The sequence below is a fragment of the Cyprinodon variegatus genome, unplaced genomic scaffold, assembly GCF_000732505.1.
Source record: "Cyprinodon variegatus isolate N-32 unplaced genomic scaffold, C_variegatus-1.0 Scaffold1111, whole genome shotgun sequence".
NCBI classification, from domain to species: domain Eukaryota; kingdom Metazoa; phylum Chordata; class Actinopteri; order Cyprinodontiformes; family Cyprinodontidae; genus Cyprinodon; species Cyprinodon variegatus.
The window spans coordinates 109888-122238 of NW_015151564.1; the positions used below are offsets into that span (position 1 = coordinate 109888).

General features: G+C 38.9%; 1 protein-coding gene across 1 annotated transcript; it reads left to right on the top strand.

Moving 5' to 3' along the window:
- Nucleotides 1-5517: 5517 nt before the first annotated feature.
- LOC107101540 (GTPase IMAP family member 8-like) lies at nt 5518-8964 on the top strand. Its single transcript, XM_015400490.1, has 2 exons — nt 5518-6235; nt 7394-8964. Exons 1-2 carry the CDS (start codon nt 5518-5520, stop codon nt 8962-8964), a joined length of 2289 nt encoding a protein of 762 aa, XP_015255976.1.
- Nucleotides 8965-12351: the final 3387 nt, after the last annotated feature.

Below are 12351 nucleotides of genomic sequence, written 5' to 3' on the forward strand. Positions count from 1 at the left end.
GGGACTTAGCACAGTTGGCAATCATTAAATGTAGTCAAACAATACATCAGTGATTTTGGTCTTTGCGATGCATGGCGATCTCTTCATCCTAACAGTAAGGAATAGACTTTCTTTTCTAATGTCCATCATTCCTACTTTCGTTGGGACTATTTCTTAATCAGCAGCTCGCTGCTGTCTCAGGTGCTCTAAATCCATCCTATTGCTGTCAGTGATCATGCTCCTGTTACTTTAACCCTAATAAATAAATAAAAAAGACCCCCACAAAACAAGTGCTGGAGATTAAATACATCACTGCTTAAAGATGAAGAAATCCTTAAATTTTTCAAGGAGGAGTGAGCATCATACTTGCAATGCAATGATTTACCAGGAACATCAGCTTCTATACTATGGGAAGCAGGGAAAGCAGTGATGAGAGGTAAAATAATTTCAGTTTGAACATAGCAATAAGTCAGCAAGTTTCTTAGCTAATCAGCTAAAAATAAACAACGAAAAAACGACTATATTTGCAGTTACAGAGTCAATTGGTAATACAATCTCATCGTATTACCAATTGACCTGTATAGTGCACAGTGTGAGAATCTTTTAATCGGGCCAACTTTCAGCATGATTGTGCATCGTGAGTCGTCTAGTGCACAGGGGGTAACGAAGGGCAATCAGCCTACCTAGACCACCTCCCAATCAGGAATCGTGAGGTCGGGAGAAAATCAAACAAGTTTGATTTTCATGGGCAAATTGCTCAGGGCGCATGCGCAAACAAGGACTTTTCTTTTTATTCTTCCTCTAAGATGTAAACAGAGCAGCATGGCAGGGATGCAATGAGTGAAATGGAGTTCTGTCTGTAAAATTGACAGACCGTAGTAGCCGCGTTTGCTCAGCCATGTCTTTTTTCCAAATATGTCATGGTCTTTTCTTTTTAGGGCTTTCAGCATAAAATTGCAAATTGCCAAGGCACAGCATTTCACTATAGAGAGCTTCATATTCCTCTTCTACTCATTTGGCTTCCAGATAGAAGAGTCAGAGCAGCTCCAACCTTACTGCGGAGCTGAGTCCGACGTGTTTTAAGTCGTGCAGTGTGAACAGGTAGATCGCATGAGAGCGTCTGGCCGAACATAAATCGTGAGCTGTGAACTCACACTGTACGACGAAACCCTGCGAATAGTCTTACAGTGTGAGCAGTAGCTGCGTGCAACGACTAAAAAAAAAACGCACAGTGTAGTCCGGCTTTGCATTGCAGTGTCCATATAATCTGTAAAACTCCCTGCATAATTATAATAAAGCCATCTATACACATAAATCAAGCGAAGCACTATGGCAATAGCTGTAGTTCTCCACTTGTGAAAGTAAAATCTGTTGGGCTCTTTTTGTCATCAAGACAATTATTCTTATTGCCACATTGCCAGACTGTAAAAAAAAAAAATAATAATCTATACTAAGTTTTATTTTTAATTATGTATGCTATCATCACAAAAAACTCTCTAAAATGTAATCTGCATAATGAGGTGATAATCTTTAGAATGCATCTATTAATTAAATGAACTATCAGTTTAAATAAAGGAGAATTAAGCTAAATTATGGCCAAATAATTTGGAAATTGGAAATGAGTGCTCTAAAAACATACACCTCTTAATAACTTTGAAACATTAACAAAAAAACCTTGACGAGCCACACCTATTTTCATGATTGTGCCAAAGCTCACTTGCATATCAATCAAAACCTTTTACTTTATAGGGATTTCTCATGCAAAGCTATAAAGTTATATATAATGTCACATGCCATCTCTGCCATTGTTATTTCTTTTTTCTTTTAGCCACACTCCATTTTTTTCCATTTAAAATACTTTCATGTTCTATGCAACATAGTTATGGTGCATTGCCAGAACACAGACTGCTACAGAATATACAATTAGGCCTGTTTGTCAAAGTAAAAGTACCTAATAATAACTATGCAGGTATTTCAAATATATTTATGTAAAGCCAACATTTCTTTTTTGAGGACTGTAAATCCACAGGCCATCAGCTATTTGAAATGGGTCTGGAACATTTACGCTAAAAAGGGTTAACTTTGCTGTTTAACTTTTGTGGTTCTCTGCAAAAAGATGATCTAAATTAGTAATACTGACATCCCCTGGTTTCATCTTATTAACAAACAAAGTGTGACTGTGTTTGGATATATTGTTCGGCTAGAAAAACCCACTTTTTGTCCTCCATCTTTGTGCGCATGCGCAAAACATCCCAAAGTAGACCATAACATTAAACTTTTTTATGGACACTGGGTGTTTTTATTTTACATTTTTAAATGACTTAATTACCCAGCAAAATCGTGACTTAATGGTTGTTACCAAGACATAACTAGATGAAAATGATGACAAGGACCAAAAGCATTGACCAACAGCATGAGCTAAAAACTGCTGGGAGAGATGGCATTAACCAGTCACTAAGGTTGCAGACATGCAGATAACTTTGCAATCCAACAATGGGGGAAACAGTTTTAAATAACAACTGCAAGGAGTAGGCTAATTTCTTGTACATCAATTATTAAGATTACAGTGAGTAATAAACAAAATAGCAGCTAGAGACATACACATATGCAAAATGTGCAGCATTTACATGAGTAACATAGACATCAAGCAAAGCCACTTATCAACAACATAAGCCAACAACATCTACCCATTTTGCGTGAGCTTATTTTTGGCACAAATGGAACCCCATCCTGGTGCCAGTTTACCTGCTTTTTGTGCCTCGTTAAACCATTATATATCCTAAGCACGTACAGTAAAAGTTAGGCATGTTCTGTGTTTTGAAGCACAACTGTCCTTCAAATGTTGTTGTGTTTGTTGTGTTTTATTTAGGGATGGGACTTTAATGTGTTAATTCGTTTAATAAATTAGTGAAATTTTATCGTGTTAAGAAATGAATGCAATTAATTTTATTTTCTACACTATATAGATACAGACACTAGTGCAAGCCTGTTTTAATTCATGAAATGAATGTACAATCCATCCATCCATCCTCTTCCGCTTATCCAGAGCCGGGTAGCGGGGGTAGCAGCTTCGGTAGGGAGGCCCAGACGTCCCTCTCCCCAGCCACTTGGTCCAGCTCCTCCAGGGAAATCCCTAGGCGCTCCCTGACCAGCCGAGAAACATAGTCCCTCCAGCGTGTCCTGGGTCTCCCACTGGGCCTCCTCCCGGTGGGACATGCCTGGAACACCTCACCAGGGAGACGTCCAGGAGGCATCCTAATCAGATGCCCGAGCCACCTCAAATGGCTCCTCTCAATGTGGAGGGGCAGCGGCTCTACTCTGAGTCCTCCCCGAATGGTTGAGCTCATTACCCTATCTCTAAGGGAGAGCCCAGACACACTACGGAGAAAACTCATTTCAGCCACTCGTATCCGGGATCTCATTCTCTTGGTCATGACCCAAAGCTCATGACCATAGATGAGGGTAGGAACGTAGATTGACCACTAAATCATGAGCTTTGCTTTTTGGCTCAGCTCTCTCTTCACCACAACAGACCAGTACAGGGCTTGCTTCACAGCAGACGCTGCTCCATCTTCCCCTCATTCATGAACAAGACCCCAAGATACTTAAACTCCTCCACAAGGGGCAGTACATCCTCCCAAACCCGGAGACGGCACTCTACCCTTTTCCAGCTCAAGGCCATGGTCTCGGATTTGGAGGCACTGATCCTCATCCCAGCCGCTTCACACTCAGCTGCGAACCGCTCCAGTGAGAGCTGTAGATCATGCCCTGATGAAGCCAATAGAACCACATCATCTGCGAATAAAAAAGATGCATTCCTAAGGCCACCAAGACAGATCCACTCAACACCTTGGCTGTGCCTAGAAATTCTGTCCATAAAAGTTATGAACAGAATCGGTGACAAAGGGCAACCTTGGCGGAGTCCAACCCTCACCGGAAACAGGTCCGACTTACTCGTGGCAATGCGGACCAGGCTCTGACAAAGGTCATAGAGAGACCTAACAGCCCTTATTAAAGGGTCCGGTACTCTGTGCTCCCGGAGTACCCCCCACAGGACCCCCCGAGGGACATGGTCAAATGCCTTTTCCAGATCCACAAAACACATGTAGACTGGTTGGGCAAACTCCCATGCACCCTCCAGGATCCCGCTAAGGGGTATAGAGCTGATCCAGTGATCCACGGCCAAGACGAAAACCACACTGCTCCTACTGAATCCGAGATTCGACTATCCTATGGACCCTTGTTTCCAGAACCCTGGAATAGACTTTACCAGGGAGACTTAAGAGTGTGAGTCCTCTGTAGTTGGAAGACACCCTTCGGTACAATATACAAATGAATGTACAATGAACATGTATAAATGAAATAATTGATCTTTTGGTTGTATTAAATTTACCAATTGGCTATGAGAGCTCTTTGGTTTATTTTTTTAAATCTCTTTCAGCCCTCAGTCTCCACCTGTCCCCTTACTTTTTAGCCAAGTTAGCAAACTCTTTAGAGTCACATCATGTCGGCTATAAAAGTCATTGCGAAGTGAGAGAAAGAAGTATGGAAGAACTAGCTAAAAATGTTAGAATACACAGAATTAATTAAGAAATAAAACATTTTTTTCCTCTTCAACAATTCGGAGGTTCTGTGTTCAAGCCCGACCCTAAGCAAAAAGACCATTAACCCCATACTGCATCCTGGGCGCCCCATAATTGCAGCCCACCGCTCCCCAAGCGGTTGGGTTAAATGCAGAGCTTAGAAGCTTGAATATTTGATCATTCTCTTCTCTGACCAACTGTTATTTCCAAGCAGGTTAAGTAGTGAATAAGTACCTACCTACTATTTTCAGACAAATGTGTCCTACTCTAAGAGTTTTAATTTGAATGATAAAATGTACAGTAGCTTCACACACATTGTGTGGAACATACATCGGCATGTTGGGAGGCTGACTGACTCCAACTCAGTGTGGGAAAGTCTTATTAAATGAAAGATGTGAACAGATTATTGCATCACTTTAGATTTGGTTGGTACAGCTTGTGTTAGACACTTCAGATTTATTTATGTTCATTGTGTTTTCTTATGCTTTTGTGCTTCACAGGCCGAGGTCTTAGGATTATGCTGTTTGGAGGAACTATCTCAAGCAAGACACAACTATGTAACTTTGTCCTACAGAAAAAAATTCTGAACATTTCATCCACAACTTTTCAAACCAATCTAGTGGAGCAGGGATTATGGAAAGGAAAGTTCTTAACTATTTGGACACCTTCAGAAAGTCAGATGGGAAAAGTCCTAAAAGAGGACATTAGAAGCTGTGTCAATCTTTGTCCTCCTGGACCAAATGTTCTCCTGCTCTTGGTGAATCCTTCAGACTTCACAGAGAAGGACAGCAGGTTTCTGAAGGCCACCCTTAGGTTGTTTGGAGAGAATGCCTTTAAACACTCAATGGTCATCATAACTGAAGAATTGAATGCAACAAGTTTTGCCTTTAATTCACTAATCAGAGAATGTGAGGGTAGACAGTACAGCCTTACTGAAAATAATCACCAGAAATTAATGGAGAAAATTGAAGATATTGTGAAAAGAAACAGGAGTGCCTTCCTTAGCATTAAAGATGATGAAGCATCAAAATGTGACCAGTCTCTAACATCCTTAAATCTGGTTCTTTGTGGGAGACGAGGAGCAGGGAAGACCTCAGCAGCCAAGGCCATTCTAGGTCAGACAGATCTTCCTTCAGCCTTCAGCTCATCACAGTGTGTTAGAAACCAGGGAGAGGTGCATGGACGTTGGGTTTCTCTGGTGGATCTGCCTGCATTGTATGGAAAACCTCAGCAGGAAAAGATGAAGGAATCATTCAGGTGTATCTCCCTCTGTGATACTGAGGGTGTCCACGCCTTCATCCTGGTCCTACCTGTGGGTTCCCTCACTGATGAAGACAAGGGAGAGTTACAGACCATCCAGGACACCTTCAGCTCTAGGGTCGACAACAACACAATGATTCTGTTCACCACAGATTTGGATCCTGAACATCCAGATGTGGTTAAGTGTCTTAAAAAAGATAAGAACATCAAAGAGCTAATTAAGAGATGTGGAAAAAGATACATTGTTGTCAAGAGCAGTGACAAGAAGCAGTTCTCTAAAGTAATAGATTTTGTAGGGAAAAGGGAACAAAGCTGCTACACAATAGAAACCCTCTTTGAAGCATACTTGGATAAAATCTTAAAACAAGAGGAAAACTTCTCCGGACTACAGACAAAATCTTATGGGTCCAGTGGTACGTATTCTAAAACAAGAATTAAAAAAAGAGAGAATTGTTTTTTTTTTAAGGTCATTTTTTTTCATCTTCAGTGAGCAAAGTAGGATCTTAAACACTTGAATCATTTGCAATTTAAATAAATGATCTTACTTGGCTACTTTGTAGATTTATCAGATTTTGCAATCTTTGTACTGCCATTTACATATAATATGCAAATTAGGTAATGATAGAAAATCATTAGAATAAAAAAATGGTATCACATATTTTGACTGATGGGAGGAATTTTTAACAATATAAATGTTTTTAGCCCACGTTATAGAGTCTATAGTTATTCCTGTGTTATTGCAGTTGAGGGCAGATTGATGGGTATTTAGACATGAACTGTCCATAACCAAGTAGGCCAGCTTGGTGAGGCCCCTACAGTCCTTGGTGTTACAGAAGTTTGGCCAGAGTTTCTGCATTCCTGTTCAGTTGGTTATCACTTCAGATTCTCCAGGAAGGTTTTTTCATGATGGACTATTTTAATAAAAGTCTCCATGTGTAGTTAGAGAGGAATTGTTGTGATACCAAGTGTAAGGTCCCTCCACCCAAGTGTAAATGTGAGCCAGTGTTAGACAATGTGGGACCATCCTGAGTTCGAGAAAGCCGTTTCACCATCCCTCTGTGGGATCCTTCTGGCTGCCATTGGTAAACTGTTTATTTTATTTCTGTTCCCAGTAACTGTCTTCATCACCAGTGATGGCAGTCAAAAAAAGTCCTATTTGATATCAGGGTCTATAAAGCTATGCTATTCACTGGGCAAGAAAAGAGATCAAATGTGAAAAACTGCGGAAAAGTATTTACATAAATAGCTGAAAAAAGTCCAAATTTGCTGCAAAAGCAGCTATGCTGTGTGATGTCTTCTACAACAGTAGTTCCCAGACCTGGTCCTCAAGTACCACTGCCTTGCATGTTTTGAATGTGTCTCTGTTGAGCTGAAGCAGATCTTGTTCTCACTGCTCTGCCATTATCAATATACCTAAAATCAAATTGCTAATCTGTTAAGTAAATATTTTAATTCGTGCATAAATTAAAAAAGCTATAGTTATTTTTGTTACTTCCTTGCATTCTAGGGAAGTTATTTGCTACTATTTCTGAGTAAGCTGAGCTTTGGTTCTTCTGTTACAGGAGATAAAGACAAGTGGACAAACGAGTGCCTCAGGATAGTTCTGATTGGGAAGACTGGTTGCGGGAAGAGCTCTTCAGGAAATACTATCCTTGGTAGAAAAGAGTTTGAAGCTGACATAAGCCAAAAATCAATCACGAAAAATTGTAAGAAATCAATGGGTGAGGTGGAGGGCCGTCCTGTTGCTGTGGTGGACACTCCTGGTTTGTTTGATGACAGTTTAACACAAGAAGAAGTGCAGCTAGAATTGGTCAAATGTCTTAGCCTTCTGGCACCGGGTCCACATGTCTTCCTGGTAGTGGTACCAATAGGAGGAAGACTCACACCAGAAGAGAAACAGACATTAAAACTTATTAAAGAAGGTTTTGGGGGGAATTCTGAAAAGTACACCATCATCCTTTTTACCAGAGGAGATATGATAAAGGATAAGCAGTCCATAGATGATTATGTAGAAAAAAACTGTGATGACTCCTTCAAAAAGATTATTGACGACTGTGGGGGATACCATATGTTTGACAACAATGACACTCAAAACCGCAGACAGGTTATAGAGCTGATCAGAAAGATTGACAACCTGGTGGCTAAAAATGGATGCTTTACAAATGAGATGCTGCAAGAGGCTGAAACAGCCATACAGAACCAAATTCAACAAATCCTTAAGGAGAAAGATGAAGAAATGCAGAGAGAAAAAACAGAATTAGAAGAAAGACATCTACAGGAGAAGGAGGAGATGGAAAGAAAAATGAAGGAAGAAAGAGCAAAATCTGAAAATGAGATGAAGGAGAAAGAAGACAAAATTAAGGAGATTGAGAAAAAGCTACAGCAGGCTGAAGAAGAAAAAATTAAAGAACATGTACGGAGAACAAAGGAAGAAGCTAAATGGAAAGATGAGAAAGAAGCCTTGATGAATGCTTTTGAATCAGCAAGTTTATCTAAAGAATTTGCTCATTACTATGCGAACGACCAAAACCAATCAAAAGGTAAAAAGAAAACTCTAGAAGCCTTGGAAAAAGAGATGGAAACTTTAAGACATAAATGGGAAAAAGAGGACAAAAAGAGGGAAAAGGAAAACGAAAGACTTAAACAGGATTATGTAAAGATAAAAGAAGATTATACAAAACAAAAGGAGGAGGATGAAAGAAGAAAAGAGAAGGAGGTCATGGACATACAGAAACTGGATGATGTGTACAGGCAGGAGTTAGACAAACTTAAAGAAAGATATGAGGAAGAAGCCAGGAAGAAAGCTGAAGAGCTCAATGAATTTAAAGACAAATATTTTAAAGAATTTGCAGCTCAGATGCTACAGCAGCATGAGAAGTATAATATGCTAAGGGCCCTCAAAGACATGAATGACAACAAACACAGAAAAGAAATTGCTGATTTGGTGAAATGCATCACTAAAAAGAAAGAGAATGTGAAAAAACTGAAGGACATGCTGTCAAAACAAGAAGAAGAAATGAAAAAGGCCAAAAGTCTACAAGAAATCAAAAAACAGGGGGAAGAACACAACAAAGAGCTAAGTGATCTGATTCAGCAGCTTTTGACTGAAATGGATGAAAAAACTGGCTGTGTCATTTCATGAAATATGACAAATTGTACTAACAGGACAGACTGAACAGTTCATCCCCATCAGGCTTTATACTAACGGTAATCAGGAATCTGTATAAGGAAGAAAATTCTATTCTATTAAAAACATCCCTCTCTGTAGAAATATTAACATAGGTGATTTCTTATGTTTTTAATATCTAGTGGAGAAAAACATCTGTTCATTTGAATTTTTTCAATCAAGAGGTTTAACTCATGATATACGTCTGGTGTTATCCAGTGTAAAACATATTGTTGAACCTAAGCATTTCAAAAAGGAAATAAATGTTGTCATAATCCTTTTCCTCAACAAATGATTGTAGATGTTATAAGCTGTTATTTTGACTTGTTTCTTTTTCTACTTAAATCTACAATCATCTCCATGGCTTTATCAAACTTGAAGATTATTGTTTACATATTATGCCACAAAGCAGTTTACCAGCTTCCTGTACTCAGCTTCTTGTCCAACTTTCATAAACCCAATGACTAAGTAGCCCGAATATTTCTGCAAAGTTCTGCCGACTGGACTGAATGGGGGTGCCAATATCTGGACATAGTGTCTTACGTCTTGCTCATACTAAAATCAGTGTGAGCTGTTGGGCGGGAATGGTGGAAAAAAATCACAGTCAAGAAGTTATGATAAGACTGGCCCAGCTATTTTTCTCATTTGTCAAATTAGTTAGTTTGGTGGATTGATTTTACTCTGAAATTCACCAGGGTTTGATTTTTTTCTTTGCCAAGACACCTGACCTTTCCTGTTCACCACATGAAATTCTGGAGCTTAATGAGGAGTCTGCTGTGACATTTTGTCCAATTTCTTTCTTAGCATAATGTTCAGCCGCATGGCCTGGGTAACAACAACTAGAAAAGAGGAGCAGCACAATATTTTCATTTGTTTGAGCACAAACACATAGAAGTAGGACGTTTCATGGTAGAGGTGGAAGGTAAAGGCAAACTGTAGAACACTGACACATCACTGTGACCTGTACTCTCGGCTGGGATGGCATTCCCTCTCTACAAGGAGGCAGTGTCATTGGTATACTTTTATTTACAAAGCCCTTATTGGATTACCTCCCTTTTACATTTGTACCTTATACAGAAAAGTATGGCCTCTTATGCCCCGAAATCCAATGATCAGCTGTTGCTCACTGTTTTTGTCCGCACAGAGCTAGGGAAGAAAGCCTTTAGCCATGCAGCTCCTTGTGTGTGGTATTTCTTACAAAGAGACTGGAAGTTGACTGGGTTTTTATCCTTAAATGCTTTTAAGCTCAAAATGAAAGAATTTGTAATTACTTCAATTATCTGTAATTTTTTTACTTGACATGTTTTTTTTTATGTACCTGTCATTTGATTGTATGTATTTCTGTTCAGTATGTAACTTTGCTTCCTTGGCCAGGACCTTGTAAAAGAGGTTTTTGATCTCAATGGGATGTTTTCCTGGTTAAAGTTTAATAATAAAGCCTAGTAGGAGACAGGGTCAAAGAAGGACACAATATAAATTTGATTGTGAGCAGGACAGAAGGATCTTAACCTTGCTTTTGTACTGAACCTATTAAAGAATTCGTTTAGTCCATTGCCTTTGTCCAAACCTCAATCTTTCATCCTTCTGCTTGAAGCCTGTGATCTTCATATCTGACCAAACATCTCTGGTATTGTTCTATGTTAGCTTGATCCTCACCTTTCTGTATGTCTCCTTTCTTTCTCTTAACTTGAATATAAGTTGCTTCTCTATCCTCCTCAATAATTCTCCCTTTACCTGTTATGAAAGGTAATTAAAGCCCAAAATATGAGATGGTGTGATCTTTCCATGTTTCATGCCACAGTTAATAAATATTCAAAAAGACAATTAAACCTTGATATCATTAAGCCTGAAAAGTGACTGAAGATTTAAAAAAGTCTGAATGCAATGTGCTGATCTTTCTCTTTGCACCTTTAATTTAATAGAAAAGCCATCCAAACGTTACTCACTAACATTAAATTATTGTATTTTTTAAATAATTTTGTGTAAACATTTGAACAAATAAAAATAATGATATGAAATGACATCTTTTTGTGCATATGACAAGTTTTTTAAACTATTAACTGAACTTTGAATAATCTTAGTTTAACATCATGTGTGCAGATAACTGAGTCAGAAGCAGTTTAGAGAGGTCAAGTCTCAGTTTGGGGATTTTTGGAGAGGAAGGAGGAAGGCGGACAACATATGAGGTTTCACAAAAGGGTCCTTGTATACCAAAGGGTGTGTTGACTTAGAAGTCTGTGGGTGGAATCAAAGGATGTGAGTATTTTCATGTGAAGGTAAAGGTTCAAGTAATACACATTCAGGGAAATAAAATTATATGATGGAATAAAGAAAGGGAAATATGTTCAGTTCCTTGTGGCACGATACAAGCCCACTTGCAGAGCAGTATCCAAAAGAGAATAACTCCATTTGAAGATCGACAGCAAAAGACAAGTCTTTCCAGAGTATGAGGAGGACTAACAGGGGCTTCAACCAGTTCAGGGTTCCAGCATTTCGGCTGCTGAACCTCAGAATAATATAGAATATACCCAATGACTTCCATTTGGTCACTGCTGTAATGCCATAAACCATATAAAGTTGAATATCAACTCTTTTTATTGCGAGGATAGCTATACCAGGAATAGATCCTAAAATGGTTGAACTTTAACAACTTCAGCAGTTGTGTATTTGTGAATCATGATCGTCAGATCATGTGTAAAGGATCCAAAGTCTAGATATTTTAGGTTACAATGAAAAAAAAAGTCAGTTTTAGAAACAACCAATAAATTCATAGGGGTTATTCAACTTGGACGGCATAAAGATAAAATCAACAACAAAACAAATGTGGATTGCTTAAAGGTGCCTTTTTGGTGTGTTTTTTTTAGATTTATGGTTTAATACCCATTTTGTGTTTGTTTTTTTCTGGATGTATTGGAGTTCTTATGTATTTCTTGTTTCTCCCTCTTCTGTCTGTCCCTGGCTCCCCTCTAGATCCCTCTGTTCACACCTGCTCCCACTCTGCTGATTAGCCTGGTTTTTGTTCCCGTCTCCCATATATACACCTCCTGTTCGCTGGCTCCTCCTCCTTTCTTTGCCCTTAATGTGTGTTTTCCCTGATGTCTCCTGGATTTTTGCTTATGCATTCCCACTTATTGTTGTTCACTTTTTATTTTTCTGACTTTAACTAGTCCCGCAGTTTTCAACCAATTTCAACAATTTTGGTATCAAAACGTTCAGCTTGTTTAGGAGAATTATGCTCTGTCTTTTGGTAAATATATTTTTTGTAGTTTTTGCGATATTCAGCTTTTTCTGCGTTTTTTTTGTCCCATTGAAATGCATGTAGAATTCTTAGATTTCAGCAAAATTCAGCTAAAACTTCATCAT